The sequence below is a fragment of the Tyto alba genome, unplaced genomic scaffold (genome assembly GCF_018691265.1).
Source record: "Tyto alba isolate M040663 unplaced genomic scaffold, T.alba_DEE_v4.0 Super-Scaffold_12, whole genome shotgun sequence".
Classification (NCBI taxonomy): Eukaryota; Metazoa; Chordata; class Aves; order Strigiformes; family Tytonidae; genus Tyto; species Tyto alba.
Window position 1 is genome coordinate 6,913,278 of NW_024881274.1, and position 16,824 is coordinate 6,930,101.

Below are 16,824 nucleotides of genomic sequence, written 5' to 3' on the forward strand. Positions count from 1 at the left end.
CCAGCACCCCTCTGCTGGAGCATTACAAACAAGCCCAAGGTAGTAACGAGGACGCTCCAAAGGCAGCGGACGCCTGCCCGAACCCCGCAGGGCATCACGGCTCCGCTCTGCTGCGCGCCGCGAGCGGCCTTCAAACAACGAGAGGCGCAGGGACGGGGATCTGCGGTGAGATCGTCATTTTGCCGCTGCAAAGGCTCCAATCGCCCCCAAACCAAGCATCTACTCAAAGACAGGGCCAGTCAGCAGAAGCACTTGGAAGTTTAGCGTGTTTTAACTTCAGGACCTGTGGTTTTTGGCTTCCTTCCCAATAAGCCGTTTCTGTTAACAGCCTGGGGCAGAAGACCCCTGACGGCAGGGGGGTTTCTGTATTTAACTGGATTTTTGTGAAGAGCTACCCCCTTGGGTTAGCCCGTGGGCTGCTGGAGGGAATTGTCCGCTCGCCCCACACATGGATTTAACTCCGAAGAGCCCTTTTTTGCTCTCATTTCCCGTATTTTTTGCTCTTTCATTTCCCCTATTGCTACTGACTGCAGCGAGGGCACCCTCCCCTCTGGCCGGCGGGAGGGAGAGGAAAGCGGGGCTGCGGCGCCCAGGGGTGCCGGGGGCGGGGCACGGGGCTCCCCCGGGCCGCACACCTGCACCTGCACCCCCCCCGCCCGTGACGTCACGGCCGTACCACCGATGGCGTCAGGGGCGGACAGGTGACGTCACCAGCCCCGCCCCGCCGCCGTCACTTCCGGTGCGGGCCCGGCCGCGGCGCGCCGTCGCTAGGAGACGTGCCCGCGCGACACCGCCCCGCGTGCGCGGTGACGTCAGGGGACGGGAGCCGCCGCGGATCAGCTGCGCGGGCGCTGCGGCAGGTGAGGCGGCGGGGGTGGGGGCGGGGAACGGGGAGCGGGCACCGGGCACCGGGCACCGGGCACCGGCACCGGCACCGCCCTCGCCCTCACGGCCCTTCCCCGCAGAGCCCGCCGCGGGTCCGGCGCCGCCATGGGGGAGCTGTTCCGCAGCGAGGAGATGACCCTGGCCCAGCTCTTCCTCCAGTCCGAGGCCGCGTACTGCTGTGTCAGCGAGCTGGGCGAGCTGGGCAAGGTCCAGTTCCGCGACGTGAGTGCCCGCCGACCCCCCCGGGAGCCCCCCCGGGAGCCCCCCCGGGAGCCCCCCCGCGCCCCCGGGGAGCCCCCCCGCCCCTCCCCGCCCGCCGCCCCCCGCGGGAACCCCGCGCCCCCCCGGTCCGCGCCCCCCCGCTCCGCGCCCCGCTGAGGGAACGCGTCTCTTCCCCCAGCTGAACCCGGACGTGAACGTCTTCCAGCGCAAATTCGTTAATGAAGTCAGGAGGTGTGAAGAGATGGACCGAAAGCTACGTACGTCCCTGTCTGGGGTTTGATACGGCTCTCACTCTGTAGCTTTTACAGCGGGGAAAAAAAAAAAAAAAAAAAACAAACAAGCCAAGCCTCAACGTAGGCTAAACCTGCGAGGCAGTGTTAGAAAATAAAGTGCTGATCAGAGAAGTGAAGGCTGCCTTCCTTCCCTGCCTTGGCCAGTCGCACTGCCTCCAGGGACTCGCTTCTTGCTTGAGAGATAACTTAACCAAATCGGAGGATGCTGGGACAGGAGGTGAAAGAATTCACAGCAGCTCATCGGGCTAGGTGGAGGTTACGGTGGCAGTCTGACATTGAAGTGTCTTTTTAGTTAACATCAACAATGCTCTCTCTCCAGGGTTTGTTGAGAAGGAGATTAAAAAAGCAAATATTCCTATCATGGACACTGGTGAAAACCCGGAGGTGCCTTTTCCACGTGACATGATTGACTTGGAGGTAACGATGTGTGTTAAGACTCCGGTACTATTTGACTCTAGTAGAAACAAGGGGGATTCGCTCTCTGGGTAGATACCTGTTGAGTTTAGTGGCAAAGATGCATTAACTGTAGTCCCCAGGTGTCACTTGAAGTGCTACCTCTACTAGCTCACATTAGTTTGATTTTGATCACAAGCATGGTTTTGCTTGTGCATTTATCTAAATATAGTTAGAAATGATAGAAAAAGAATTTCACCCACTTAAATGAGTCAAAAACTGTTGGAGCTGCATGGTTTATGGTGGGTCAGTCTTAAACTTTATAAGGATTTTTATTGATTCGAAGAACACTGTAGAAATCCAGTCTATAAAAGACTGGCTGAGTATGAAAAGTTTCAAGCTGCCTGAAAAGAATGTCACAAATCTGGATCTGTGTGCCATAGCAAACTGGAGGCGCATCTGTAATTGCCCGCAAATTGCATGAGGATGTAAAGCATCTTGCCTACTTTCTTGTTTTAATAGAATTAACAGCAGTTATTTATGGAATTGCTTTAAGCCCTTTTGCCTTTTCCTCTTTACATCTTGCAGGCAAACTTTGAGAAAATTGAAAATGAGCTTAAAGAAATCAACACAAACCAGGAAGCTTTGAAGAGAAACTTCTTGGAGCTGACGGAATTAAAATTTATACTGCGTAAAACTCAGCAATTTTTTGATGAGGTCAGAATACCGGGGGCGGGTTAACACTTGGGGAGCTGGTTCTTCTCCCACAGATTACCATTTTTATTCTCAAATGTGTTTTGAGTTGCTGTTTTGGACAGCAGGGTCATTTTTGTGCTTTGTTTATGAAAGCTTCTTAAATTATTTTCCATTTTTCATGCAGTACGCCTAGCTACCCGTGATTTACCTCTTATGATGTTGTTTTGGGTCTTAGTTAAGCAATGGTTTGTCTAAAAATGAGGTAAAATAGTTCAGATGCTAGTAGTTTCTAAAGCATGTTAACAGACCAAAACTTTGGTACTACAGTGAGCGCTTTCTTCAGTGGGTAAGACTTTTTCTTTGGTACATATGCAGATAAACAGTCATGCCTTGCTTACACAGAGGAATTACAATCAAGCTTGACTTCTCTTCAGCCTTTGAAATGTCATATGGAAATTACTCATTAGGGTCATAATGCAAAGTCCACTGAAGTAACAGATCATTTATTTATTTATTTAATTGAGCCTTTGATCAAACCCTGAAGTTTTCAGAGGTAAGTTCTGGAGCAAAGCTGCCGTTTAGAATCTTCAACATTTTGTCAAATACCAGCTAGGCTGGAAACTGGCAGCTCTTTCACTGGACCTGAGGAGAGCTTCTCCGATGTCATTCATGATACAGACAGAAAGCCTGCACGGGAGAGGTCGTAATCCTTCATTGCAAAGCTGAAGTATCTCAGGGTCTAGGGAGTTTTCTCAAAGAGCTCCTGTATGGTTTTTAGAACAGTAAGGAAATTATGTTTTTGCTGAGTACATGTCCTGTTTCCTCTAATCCAAGGATTTGATCAAAGAGTTCTTAACGGATATGGCTTCTGGTATTTACAAAGGCTGTGATAAAGTAGAGCTGGGCTCCTGCAAACTTCAGACCATTTATCTAACAGTTTGGTTTCTGTTTTTTTGGCACAGGATGCTGCCTGTTCAGGCATTTAGGGTTGTTCCTGTGCCAACACAAGTCTTAATCATTGCTGACATAGATACTGCTGCTCGTATGATCAGTTGATGGGTCATGGGGTTGGTTTCAGTACAAAAAAACCTTGTCTTTGAGTGTTGAATGTCCACTTACAAGTGTCTTTTTGGACAAACATCATTAACCTGATAATCTGTTACGTAGCTGCATTAAGGTGCCACTACCTGCCTGTTCTGAGTATTGAGTAAAACCAAGTACAGCTAGTGCTGTGTGCTTTTTTTATTAATTACTGTCCTTTCTGGTGAGAGCTGCCTACTGCTTTTCTTCAAGTACAGTATGATCATACTTAATTTAAAGATCAAAATTGGTTTCCTAAACAGTCTGCATCAGGTCACCCACAACAGGGAACTCATGTCAGACTTAAAAGAACTGGCCACAGAAAGTTTAGATATGTTCCTGCTCCTGTTTGATAACTGTTTTCTGTAATAATAAAATTGAATACAACAAATAAAATGTGCTGCTATATGTATAAGCAAACTGAACAGCAGCTCATATGTGAAGTTCAGTAAAACATAGGTGTTGAAAATTTAAAACTCTTTCAGTTCACCCAGTAAACAACAAACAGCTGTGCAGGAGAGATCCTGACTAGTCCAGGACTTTTGAGCCTTGTGCAGTCCACTGATTATCCTGGAGTAGCGAATGCTTCATTTCCTCATGCTGTCATTTGCGCAGTACCTTCAACACTTGAAGACTTCAATAACTTGTAATTAAGATTGTGTTATCCATAGTAATAAGTTGCACAAGAAATGGCTTACTATCCAAATTCCTTTATACATGGCATTTGCTCTGCTGTCCAGAGTTTGGGCACTGGGGGAGGGAGGATGGCAACAATTTTTCAGCTGTTTTTCATGTGACCATTCTAGTCAAAGTAGCCATCTCTTGTTTCAACATACCATGTTGATGATTATGCTCCTTTTCTCAGTCTTCTTGTCTTTGCTTATGAAGAACAGTATGAGCTGGAGAGATTTCTCTGAAAGTTTTGCCTAGAGTGTGAGCGTAAAAGAAGACTGGAAAAGTAATGGTTAATGGCATGCAGTCCCCTGTCTCTCTTTCCTCTAACTCTTCTCACCATCTGCTTTCTTCTGTTTGTTTTGCATCTGTCATTTCTGCCTGGGCTCTGGGTTAATAAGTTAGATGGTGAAATGAATCCCTTTTAGTTCTTGTGAAAATTGATTTTTGTTCTGTTTGTGAACTGGAAGGGGCTTGAATTGTATGGCATCGCGTGAAGTGATCCAGAGCTGTTACAGAGCAGAGCTATAATCAAGAGCAGGGGAAAATGAACCTTTTTTTCAGGCCTTGGGATTAAAGGTGCTGATCTGGGTGAACAATAAGCAATTTTAAAATGTTTAATAATGAAGGGTCTGCATTCTGATTACTGGCATGTAAATGCTTGGGTTTTTCCAATCCTGAATGACCTGATATAGTAAAAAAGTACTTCACAGTAGCTGTGATATTTCACTTGGTGCTGGTGAAAACTCTTCTTCAAGGTAAATTTCCTTGTTTTTCTGCATTGTAGCTGGATAGCTCTTTCATTTCCACATAGTCTCTCCATTTTTTTATTTCTGTTAAATCTTACGATGCTCCTTCAGTTATCCTTCCAGAACCAGAGCTGGTGTTGCTATGCTGTTTCCTTTCTAGGAAGGGTGTGATCATCAAATCAGAGAGGTGAATTTAAAGGACATAGGGGTTTGTTATGCAAATAATCCTTGTGTAAGAAAGTTCTTGTTCAGTAAACCTGGTCTAATACAAATTTATTCTAAGCTGCTTTGTTTGGTAATTTCAACCCCTCTAAGCAGGACATGCCTTTGTTTTATGCAGTGTCCTGAATAAGGGACACATAGCCCAAAAGGGTCAGAGGTAATAATAAACTCTTATAAGAATTACTTTCTCGAGGGAGGCGGGTCCAAAGCTTTCACATGTGCTATCCTTGTTTTTGTTTCATATGCTGAAATGTGGTGTACCTCACAAAGGTTATCACAGAGAGCATCTTGATTACTGATAAATACAATACAAGCCTCTTACAATTGTAACTTAGTGTTTTTCAACACCCTGAAATCTAGATATCAAACAGTCACTGGTATGTTTGGTCTGTATGTTTCGTTTTGAGGTACCAAACCTTCTTTTTTTGGTTGTGTTCTCTATGAAGCAAAATTTTCATTCAGTTTTTGATGTTGCAACAAGTTGCCTTAAAGTTGGAAGGATCAGAAATTCTCGTTGGCTTTCCAAACTAAATTAAGGGCTCCCTTACTTTTGTAACATCTGTAAGCTAAAGCAAGTGTGCGTACAAGCAACTGAGCTGCATTTGATGGCAACCTTGCAAAAATTTTTCCTGTATATAGTAAATACTTCTGTTTAACATGCAAGTAAAATGTTGTGGAGTTTCTTGCTAAAATTATGATGCAGCTGTTGCACAAAGAAACTACGGATGAGTCATTAAACTTGCTATATACTTTTGCAAGGCTGCGCTGTATGTGTGCATGCTATTATACGTGTTCTAGGGCCAAACTCTACCTTCAGGTGTATTTTAGCAAGTTCCCCTGACACCTCTGTGGGGAAGACCTGCTGCATGCTGCAGAGGGTAGAATTCGGCCCTGTGTTTGTTCTAAGGAACTGTAATTTTTGTCATTTCATTATATAAGCTGCGGAGGTAGAAAAAATTATGACATGGGGTTGAATGAAGTTTGAAGATGATGTGCAAGAGGATGTGATTTGAGCATCCTTCCTGACTTGAATTGCTGACACTTACAAGCTATATTCCCAAGAATTTTAGTCTGCAAATTAGTTGCAGGGAAGGAGAGTATAAAAAGTGTCCTATTTTAATGCCTGGCTAGTCAAAAAATGAGCAACATTGTCAGGCTGCCCTAAGCAATGCATCTCATGTTTCTGGCAATAATACATATAGTGAATAAGGATAGATATCTTGAAGAATTAAAAGATTTAATCAGTAAGCATGTTTTTAAGCTGGAAGTATTGTGTATATTTTTCCTAGAGGGAAAACTTTGTAAAGCCAGTAAAGAAAACTGCCATTCAGTACTTCCAGGTTTTGTTACTGATTCTGACCCTGTATCGGTGCTGATGTGGCGAGTGCCGTGGACTCAAACTATCGTCACATAATTCTGAAATGACTGAGGTGTTGCCGTGGCGTTGGAGCATGGCAGGAGCCCGGCAGGCACGGGGTGCACAGGGCTGCCCGGCTGGCTGTAGGGCTCCTGCCCCCTGGAGCTGCAGGCTGCCCGAAGGCCAGCTCACCTGCCTCTGGAAGGCTTTCCTGAGCATCCTTCTTCCTGTTAGCAGAGTAAGACATAAGCACGTATACTTATGCAAGTATAATTTCCCAGGCACCTCTTGGTAACCTCCTTTGCATCTTTATTAATATGCTGAAATGCACAAGCAGTGGAAGAGGGAATCGGCATCTACCCGCAGGTTTTTCTCCATTTAAGATCTAGGGGAAGGTGAGAGTAAAGTGTGTCACTGTTTTGTGCCGTTAAAAAGTGGTTCTTGGGAACATCACTTGTATTTAAAGCTTGATAAATTTTTCTGAATTCTGCCTTTCTTCAGACTTATATATCCCACAGCCCCTTTGTTCTGTTGCAGCAATCCTCAGACCTTTCTTGTATGGAAGCTTTGCTGAGCCATTCCACGTTTCCTCTTGTTTTTCTCCTTTCTTGTGATTCTTGCTGTCTTTTCTATCATCTAGTTCCCTTTTCTTCTGTCTTATGTTTGTTCTTTCTTTTTCTTTTTTTTTTTTTTTTTCTTTTTTTTGTCTCCCCAAACTATCTCCTGGTTCCTCGTTCCCTGCATGCCACTAACTAGTTTCATTAGATATTAATTGATTTGTGAATTCAGGCTGAATTGCATCATCAGCAGATGGCGGATCCAGACCTGTTGGAGGAATCCTCTTCACTCCTGGAACCAAGCGAGATGGGAAGAGGTGCCCCGCTACGACTTGGGTAATGGCAGTTTGTGCTTTCTTTTATCTGGCTTTAGGGTTGCTGGCTCATGTTCAGCCTGTGGAATCTGCAGCGATTTGAGCGCAGTTGTGGAATTTCCCAGGCTGGCGCATCAAGCAGATGAAGGCTGATCTAAAACTAGCTGTTGGTCTCTGTTCCTGCCCTATGTACATTAAATTCCCAGTTTGTAATTGTGCTTCACACATGTATCTCTGCAGAAAAAAAAACTGTGCTAGTTTGCTCCTTGTAAACCTGTTCTGGTTGCTTTTTCAGGCGTTCTGAGCTCTCATAGCTTTGTTGAAACTAGTAACTACTGGGAGCCCATAGTACTCTGAAAAAACTGTGTAAAGCATCTCTTTATTAGATACTTCCAGGCTGTCTTTGTATGTATGTAATTCTTCATCTGGACATAGGGGTGCAAACCTCTGAGATCTTTTGGAGCACATGCCTAGAACATAGTGGTCACCGTGACTGCTGTAATCCTTGCCCTGTAATGTGCCAGGAACCTACTGAAATGATGACTAGCTAGCATAGAGACTGTGTGTCTAAACACATTTGTTTCTCCTTTAACCAGTGATTGATTTTTTTATAGATGATTTCATTCTGTTAAAAGGCATAGCTTGTGCTATAGTGCAGTTGGTTTTGTTGTGTTTTTCTCTCTCTGTATTTAGAGGACCTTCCGTTTTGCCGGAAGAACTAATTTTTAAGAGTTTTGTAGCCTTCAATCTGATACTAAACTCCAGTTGCCATCAGTGTTTTGGATGTCAGGCTATGCATTCTTTTAGGTGCAGAACTTCCATGTATGCTGTCCCCTTTACAGGTTTGTGGCTGGTGTGATCAACCGCGAGCGAATCCCCATGTTCGAGCGCATGCTGTGGCGAGTGTGCCGAGGGAATGTATTCCTGCGTCAAGCAGAAATTGAAAACCCCCTGGAGGATCCTGTAACGGTAAAAGGAACTATTGTTTATGGCAGCGAAAGTCTCAGCTGTGTAAATGGATCTAAGATCTATAGATCTAAGCCTCTATCCCTCAGTGGGCTCCGTGCAGGCAAACATTTGGGTTGCGTCCTGTCACAGTACCTGGCTGCAGCCTCTGAGGCTTGAGTGATAAATGTTTTCCTGTTTTAGTAAAACAGACATAGCAAGATGGATGATGAATGCTCTGGAAAGGGGGAAAAAGAATTAAAAATTTGGAGTACAGCAGGGCATATTTATTTCTCTGGCACAAACTACAAGTGCAACTCCTGTGTGCAGTTCTGAATAAGCAGTAATCCTCCTTGAAAGAGGTTCTTTTGGACATTAGCAGCGTGTAGCATCTGTAGCTCATTTACTCTGAACCTGGACCTTCTGTTTTTTCTTCACTTGCTAATCAACAATTTAAAAACCCACCTGAGAACTGCTGGATTTATTACAGAGATAAATAGTAAATGTTGTGATTGGGCCTGGTTTTACATTCAGTGTCCTCTTTGCTCAAATCAATGGACAGTGCCCAGACTTCAGGAACTCTTGCTCTTAACCAGTAAAAAAAGCAGCTGTGTGCAGGCTCCACTAGAACAAAGACCAAAGAGTTGAAACTCAGTAACTGCCTCTGTTTCTCATGTAAGGCTGACGTGTTCTCTTGTCCCACCAACTGCTGGTAGTTGACCTGTTGAATTATCTGTCTACTAGGAGAGACTTTGTTCTTATTGTGCAACACTTCCTTAAATTGAGGTTACACCTAATGTAATTATTCTTGAAACATTATGTTAAAATTTCCTAAGTAAGGTAGAACAATAACTTGTCAACAAATGCAGGAAAGGGGACCTGGCTACCAACATGAAAACAGCTGTACAAAGAATGTGTTGTTGGCCTCCCTGGAGAATCGAAGTTGTCAAAGTCTGCTTCATTTTATTTTCATTCACTCTTTAGCTTTTTGCTTGATTCTGTAGGTGAGCAGACTGCTGGTAAATATTTCATTGCATCTTTGGTCTTTTGGAGATCTTCCCAGGTTTTTCTGTTTATTGTGTGACATAGAATAGATAATCTAGAACATTTTGCCTCACTAAGCACAAGTACAGTAGGGGTATTCTATGCTGAGGATAAGAAAATTGCTTTCCTTCTGACCGTTTCAGTGTTGTTAAGGTACCTTCTTGACTCATCGTGCAGATATGACCTCTGTATGTACAGATTCAGAGGAAGGAACTGTAGAACTCTGTTGTAATTTGCTATAATGCTAATTTCTATAAACAGCTGAGCTATTACAGTGCACTGTTTCTTTTATTCTAGGGGGATTATGTGCACAAGTCTGTGTTTATCATCTTTTTCCAAGGCGACCAGCTGAAGAACAGGGTCAAGAAGATATGTGAAGGGTACGAAAGTCTTACAGCTGGGCAGCTCTCTCAAATGTTTGAAACACATTGACGTGACTTATTGTCAGTATTTTTCAACGTCTTATTTCCCAGTAATGGTAGGAGTACATATTTTGACAGCAAATAAAACATACCTTAAGTAGCTAAAACATGTTTTACAGTCAAACTAGCCACTGGCCAAGTCTGTAATGCTCAAAGTAGATGACTGCTTTGTTAGAGAATGCCTAAAACCAAGGGAGGTCAAGTGTTGAACTTTGACAGACCTAGTGGGATGTCAGCAGGCAGTGCTCTCACAGAGGAGACCAGCAGTGTCTACTTCTAGCAGCAGCTGCATTGGCATGGTAGCAGCACCCTGAACTGGGATGGCTAATCAACTTTGTGACACTGCCTTTGAGACACTGTCAGTACAAGGAACAGAGGATTTTCTCCCACTTCCATTTTCTTAAGTATTCAGCTTCTGTTTTGGCCTAAAGCAAACTTGTACCCACTTGATTTAGAGGCTGAAACTCTGCCTGGCAGTCTTTGCTGATCAGAAACTTCTCTTAAGGTGCTTCTTGCTTTATTTCTGTGTTCAGGCTCAGCCATCTGTTTCACTGACTGATTTATCCTCTTTTCATCTTCGTTACTAAGGTGGCTTGCATGTCTTTCAGATTTCGTGCCTCCCTCTACCCATGCCCAGAAACACCTCAGGAGCGGAAGGAAATGGCTTCTGGTGTCAATACCAGAATTGATGATCTTCAGATGGTAAAATAACAGGGGTCAATGCCCTTTTTTTTTTTTTTTTTTAATAATATAGTTGAAAACTTCTTTGGATCCTTTTAAAATGTGAGAATTTTTGGCCCTATTAGATGACCATATTTTCAGCTCCAGGTGGCTTGAGACCAGCAGCTGAGCAGTGCAAGAAAGATGTTTGGAGACATTCTGCTCAGTTGTTTTCTTTGTCAGGGTTTAGGATGGTGGGGTGGTGTGAGCTTTCTGGAGGGCTGAGCAGTTAATTATATGTACCTAATACAGCATTGAGAGAGAACTGCATAGCAGGGAGCAGAGAGGAATATGCATGTGTAAGGGGATACCATGTTTTCAAAGCATGCTTGTCTAATTGCCTGTTTCATCTGCAAGAACTTTGAAACCATTTAACCTTATTTCCAAGTTGAGATAACAATGCTAACCTTAACTTAGCTGTTCTTTTTTCTGCCTGTCTTCATATTTTCACGTTGTGCTGTCCTGAAGAGCTTCTGCTTTACAACTAATCTCTTGTGTAGCAGCCTGAGTGTTGGTAAAAAGTAATCAGCACACAAATCTACTGGATGCCAGCTCTGAAATACTTGATGCTTGCTTCAAGGAAGAAAGGCAGTATGTTATAATGCAGAAAAATTTAAGGAATTTGAGTCAAAAAGTAAGAAGAGGTTCAGAAACTAAAGGGCAGTACAGTTGAATTTGGGCTGATTATTTGATACAGCTGGGAGCTGTGTAGTGCAGCTGTTTAGCAATTTTAAAGTAGACAAGAACTCAAAAGCGATTTAACTAGTAGTGTTCACAGCTGCATGTGCCCTGTGTCCTCACTTTCCCTTGAGTCTAAGACTTTCCAGTCTGGAAATGTGACTTGGCATGTGTTAGTTATGTTCCAGTTGGAAAACACCCTCAGTAGAAAACACTTTCTCCTTTTCCCTTCAGTAGAAAAGTCTTTCATTGTAATCTTTGTGTGTTTTCCTAAGGCAGTGCACACCCCACTTGTAGAACTCTTCTCTGCTCTTTTAACCTGGGTGGAGGAAAAAAAATTCTCTCTGTGATCTCTGAACAGTTCACTGTTTGAAATACCTGCTGACCTTGGAGTTGGAGGAGGAAAGTAGTCAAAAAGTACCCCTGGAAAGAACTCTTAAAACCTTGTAGCAGAACTAATTAATGTGGAGACTAAAGCATATACTGCAGGCGTGTGGCAGTCCTGTGCATGGGATGGGGGAGAGGGCTCATCCATCCCTCCCTCCATCCTCTAGTGGGAGAGGCTTGTCTCATTGGTCAGCCTGACTTCACTGTGCACTTCTGTATGCCTAGAGTTTTGGTCAGTGATCTTGTCTCATCTTTATCCTCCTTCTCTGTGAAAGGTGCTGAACCAAACAGAGGATCATCGCCAAAGGGTTTTGCAGGCAGCTGCTAAAAATATCCGTGTCTGGTTCATCAAAGTGCGCAAGATGAAGGCCATCTACCATACCCTGAATCTGTGCAATATCGATGTGACACAGAAATGCTTGATTGCTGAAGTCTGGTGTCCCGTTGCTGACCTCGATTCTATCCAGTTTGCTCTCAGGAGAGGCACTGTGAGTAACTCTGTGCTGCTCCTGTCTGCTGCTGTTCAAGCAGACTATCAGCTGTTGGCAGGCACAGCGTGGATTAATTGATTTTTCCAAATTGTGAGTCTCTGAAAATCGTCCCTTTGGGCTGTTTGAATCGGTCCTCACAGAGGACAGTTTGTTTAATGTGCAGGAATCATGGCTTATAGATAAACTTTTTAACAAATACATTGTGTAAAGCTTTAAATTTAGGAAAATGCTGTAAGGGTAGGGCATTTTCCTGTGCTGAATTGTTTGGTACATTTAGTTAACCTGGCTGTGCTTTGTAGTCCTGTTGTTGGGATATATATACTGAAAGGAGCCATCCAGGACATTAGTAAGCTTGCTCTCTGCTCAAATAGGCAGATAATAGAGTTGGTGTTTGATGTTTTAAAAAAAGACAAACTCACTCTTGCATGAGTTTTCTTGTCTGCCCTGATCAGACAACGTTCATCCTTACTGCAAGTGCTTCTCCCGCTATACAAAGCGGAGAGCAGCAGAAACTTGGCAACCTTCCTCAGCTGCTCAAGTATATTGCTCATTGTGCAAACACACTACAAAAATGCAAGCTTATAGTTTTCCAGAGGCTGATGAGAAAGTTTTACTCTGTCACCCAGTGCTCTGAGGATGGGTTTTCTAATCTTTCTTTCTTTTTTTTTTTTTTTTTTTAAAAAAAAAAAAAACAAAAACCAAAAACGAAACAAAAAACAGGAGCACAGTGGATCTACTGTCCCATCTATTTTAAACAGGATGCAAACCAATCAGACCCCACCAACATACAACAAAACTAACAAGTTTACTTCTGGCTTTCAAAACATTGTTGATGCTTATGGAATTGGGACATATCGGGAAATAAATCCAGGTAAATTTATATTTACGAAAGTCTAAGATATCTATCTCAATTTTTTAGTCATGGTGGTTTTCTGTATTGTCTGTCCTGTGTGAAAATTTCTGTTAGAGTACTTAACACCTTTCCGAAGCAGAGGGAAAGCTTGGCAATTACATTGCTAAATTTCATAAATCGTACTGTAGTAAATGTGGGCTTACCCGAGTGCAGTGCGCTAGGAGTGTCATCTCTTTCTCTTACAGCACCGTATACAATCATTACCTTCCCGTTTCTGTTTGCTGTGATGTTTGGAGACTTTGGCCACGGAATCCTGATGACTCTGATTGCTGTCTGGATGGTGCTTAGGGAAAGTCGTATTCTGTCACAGAAGAGTGACAATGAGGTAAAGTGGCAGGTCATGCTGAGCTTTGCATTTAAAACGAAGAGCTGCAGCTTGGTTTACTTGCATCCTTCCCCCCTTGAGTTGACAATGCCCGTTACTCCCTACACTTGAAATTTGTGAAGCACACAGGCAGACTGGGAAGCCTGTAGACCACAGGCTGAGTAGCATAATTTCATGATAGTAGTGAGTTCCTTTGGTTTTCCTTTCGGATGTTTATAGGAAATTATTCCTTTTGGTTTGTTTTATCCTAGATGTTCAACATGGTTTTTAGCGGTCGATACATCATTCTGCTGATGGGACTGTTCTCCACTTACACAGGCCTTATTTACAATGACTGCTTCTCCAAGTCTCTTAATATGTTTGGTTCATCATGGAGTGTCCGGCCGATGTTCTCAAAAGGCAATTGGTCGTGAGTAAATAGTTGGTAACTAGATAAAGAGGGATAGTGATAAGCACGTGACTTGTTTTTCCCCATTGTCCTCCCAACGAAGGAAAACCAAAACTTCTGAACTCAGTCTCAAGTAGAATTGGAAGGGGGGTGTAAATGTGATATCTATCTATCAAGTTTCAAAGCAGCTTTTTGGTTTTTCCAGAAGACTTGTAAAGATGCAGTTTAGCACCTTTCTCCTCATAGACATAGCAGGATTCCTGTCCCCTGCAGCTTTCTGCCTTGTAACACTGATCAGGAAACAGGTTTGTTACTCTTTCAAGATAATCTTTAGGACCACACAGGAACCTTAAAGTTCCCTCGATTTGAGATATCCCTTGTGTTCGCAAGGGAAGAATGTTGTTAGTTTTTACAGAAAGAGGACAGCGTTGCTTGTGTTAATGTTTGTGTGATCTACTTATGCTCAGAGATGCCTTGCTAGAGAGTACTCCCCTGCTTCAGCTGAACCCTGCTATTCCGGGGGTGTTTGGTGGACCCTACCCCTTTGGCATTGACCCGGTAAGAGCTCTTCCTTCCTTTGCTGTCCTTTAAGAACATCCTGTGTCAACAGAACGAAAAGTGTCTGTCCAGTTCACTGGGAAAGATTTCCACAGCCCAGCTATTTCCCTAGCAAACTCTTTATCAATGGTGGAAATACTCTTGAACGATAAAATTCGTTCAGCTCCTATTGAGACGCTAGATTCAGGATAGAGAAACTTGTTTTCAGGTCCATTAAAGGTTTCTTTCTCACCGTTTCTAACCTGCAGCATTTTAATCAAATCTGGTTAGACTTGCTAATCACTTTATGAAATTATTTTTTACCTTGGGGAAAGTTAGTTATCTCTGTTTTTCAGTCAGTCTTGGAAATGTAAGTTTCCACATAATCATGTCATTTTGTATCTGCCTGCATCAAGAACACTGCTTCTCACACTGCCTAGAGTATTTTAGACAAAACTTGTGTGTGTGCCACAGTAAGGAGGAAGTGCAGAAAAACAGAACTATGTGTAATTGTTAATTTAAATGGGAATTTTTTTTTTTTTCTGTCACGGATACAACCCCTTTTTTGCTGCAACTTTAGCCTGCCATAAAAACAAACAAGGTTTGATTCTTGCTCTTATGGTGGGATCAGCTGCCATAAGACAGTGCTCCTGGCAGAAAGGGTTGTCTGCTCATTTCCCCAAAAGATATCCATGTAACAAACACATCTTTAAAAAAACCTGCTCTAACAGCCCAATACTTCCTGGACGGTTAACACTGTTTAGCTTAAAATGAACATTTTCATTCTCCTTTGTTTTTCTTTTACTCGGTGTTTGGCTGACTTAGTCTTGTTTTTCACAGATTTGGAATATTGCCAGCAATAAGCTAGCCTTCCTCAATTCATTTAAAATGAAAATGTCTGTGATTCTTGGCATTATCCACATGCTCTTTGGTGTCACATTGAGTCTTCTTAACCATATGTAAGTGCTTTGCTCTGTTTTTCTCATGGTGGAGGGGGAGCTTCTTTGGGGTGTGTTAGTTTAAAATGCAGGACACTGTCAGACTTTAACCTTCTGATTGAAGGGTGCGAGACAGCGGCTTCTGTCTGCGTAGGGAGAGCTGTGCCCATCCAGGGGTTGCTGTGTTTAGGTCCCAGCTGTTGAAATGCTGAGCCCCTGCAGTTTTGTTCCAAAGACTCTCTTCATGTTCTCATTAAAACCTTTTGACCTACATATGCCTAATGCTAACCAAATGTAATATTAAACTCTCTTCTTTTTTCCTGTAGCTATTTTAAGAAGCCACTGAACATATACCTTGGGTTCATTCCAGAAATTATTTTCATGTCATCACTGTTTGGATACCTTGTTATTCTCATTTTCTACAAATGGACAGCCTATGATGCTTACACTTCCAAGGATGCACCAAGCCTTTTAATACATTTTATCAACATGTTTCTGTTCTCCTACAGTGATACCAGTAATAAGATGCTTTATAAAGGGCAGGTGCGTGCTCTTGCTAGAATAAGATCAGAAATGCTTCATGATATTAGTCTTTCATTGATCTTAATAATGATTGTGAGATGAAGCGTATTTTTTTTCTCTCTGTTGTAGAGGAAATGTGGCATCATTTCCAAAGCCTGACACTGTGTAATGTTGAAGAAGGAAGGAATAACTCCTATACCAGGAGTTTATATCAGTCTGAACATAAGTCAGCTGTGGCTCCAGAACATTTGGATCCAGATTAATAGTGAAAAGTGATTAGGAATATTGTTGTGCATCTGCAATGTGGTGCCTCTAAGCTTAGCTAAGACACTAATGCCATTTCCTCCCAGCACTGTCAGACTTCTACCAAATTCTAGTTCCCTGCAGGATCTTTTGCATTTTTCCCTAATCTAAACCAGTATCAGCATTAGATGCTGTGTACAGTCAGATGGGGCAGCTGCAAGCAGGCAGTAAGTACAGCACATCTTGCTGCTCCCAGAAGAGAGGGGGATGGCGAAGTGTCCGTGTGCTCCGGGAATTCAGTCGTTCAGTGTTGCACAAGACCTCTTGCTAGGTTTTGTGCGCTTGCTTGAGCGTGGACTGCTACTAAATCATCTGAGACTTGTTTCTTTTACAGCAAGGGCTCCAGTGTTTCCTTGTGGTGGTGGCGTTACTGTGCGTGCCATGGATGCTGGTAGCTAAACCCCTGGTCCTTCGGCATCAGTATTTAAGGAGAAAGCACTTGGTGGGTGACTACCTCTTATTTTCAATATGAAAACATTATGGTTGAAAAGCAATGTTCTCCATCTTGATACGTAGGTTCACGCCACACTGTGACCTGTAAAACATTTTTTACGTATTCCTAGGCATAAAGGCAGGTGTGTTTTACTGGGGACAAAGTATTGCCTGCCTGATTCTCAGATCTGGATCCAGCATGTTGGTGGTGATAAAAACAACATCTCTGTCCTAGGCTTTGTCAGCTGGTTTAGGAACAGAGTCTTACTGGTTGCTGGATGCGCTTCTGTGCCTTCACTAGGCTGACAAAGTAAAAGAGATGGAAGCTTAATTGGCTGG

At 43.2% G+C, this 16,824-nt stretch overlaps 1 protein-coding gene across 7 annotated transcripts in view; it reads left to right on the plus strand.

The window, feature by feature from the left end:
• The first annotated feature begins 742 nt into the window (after positions 1 to 742).
• ATP6V0A1 (ATPase H+ transporting V0 subunit a1) overlaps positions 743 to 16,824 on the plus strand; it is a 29,718-nt gene continuing 13,636 nt past the window's right edge. For 2 of the 7 annotated variants that reach the window (XM_042787077.1, XM_042787078.1), the window contains exons 1-16: positions 888 to 1,107; positions 1,286 to 1,364; positions 1,720 to 1,817; positions 2,382 to 2,510; positions 7,359 to 7,462; positions 8,283 to 8,409; positions 9,727 to 9,809; positions 10,460 to 10,553; positions 11,912 to 12,124; positions 12,848 to 12,998; positions 13,226 to 13,365; positions 13,617 to 13,774; positions 14,221 to 14,311; positions 15,131 to 15,249; positions 15,555 to 15,771; positions 16,388 to 16,495. In XM_042787077.1, the coding sequence (XP_042643011.1) occupies positions 991 to 1,107; positions 1,286 to 1,364; positions 1,720 to 1,817; positions 2,382 to 2,510; positions 7,359 to 7,462; positions 8,283 to 8,409; positions 9,727 to 9,809; positions 10,460 to 10,553; positions 11,912 to 12,124; positions 12,848 to 12,998; positions 13,226 to 13,365; positions 13,617 to 13,774; positions 14,221 to 14,311; positions 15,131 to 15,249; positions 15,555 to 15,771; positions 16,388 to 16,495 (2,028 nt within the window). In that variant the 5' untranslated portion in view covers positions 888 to 990. Of the gene's footprint in view, positions 861 to 885; positions 1,108 to 1,285; positions 1,365 to 1,719; positions 1,818 to 2,381; positions 2,511 to 7,358; positions 7,463 to 8,282; positions 8,410 to 9,726; positions 9,810 to 10,459; positions 10,554 to 11,911; positions 12,125 to 12,847; positions 12,999 to 13,225; positions 13,366 to 13,616; positions 13,775 to 14,220; positions 14,312 to 15,130; positions 15,250 to 15,554; positions 15,772 to 16,387; positions 16,496 to 16,824 lie in introns of those variants that run through there. The other 5 variants (XM_042787079.1, XM_042787080.1, XM_042787074.1 and 2 more) reach the window with 4 other exon arrangements.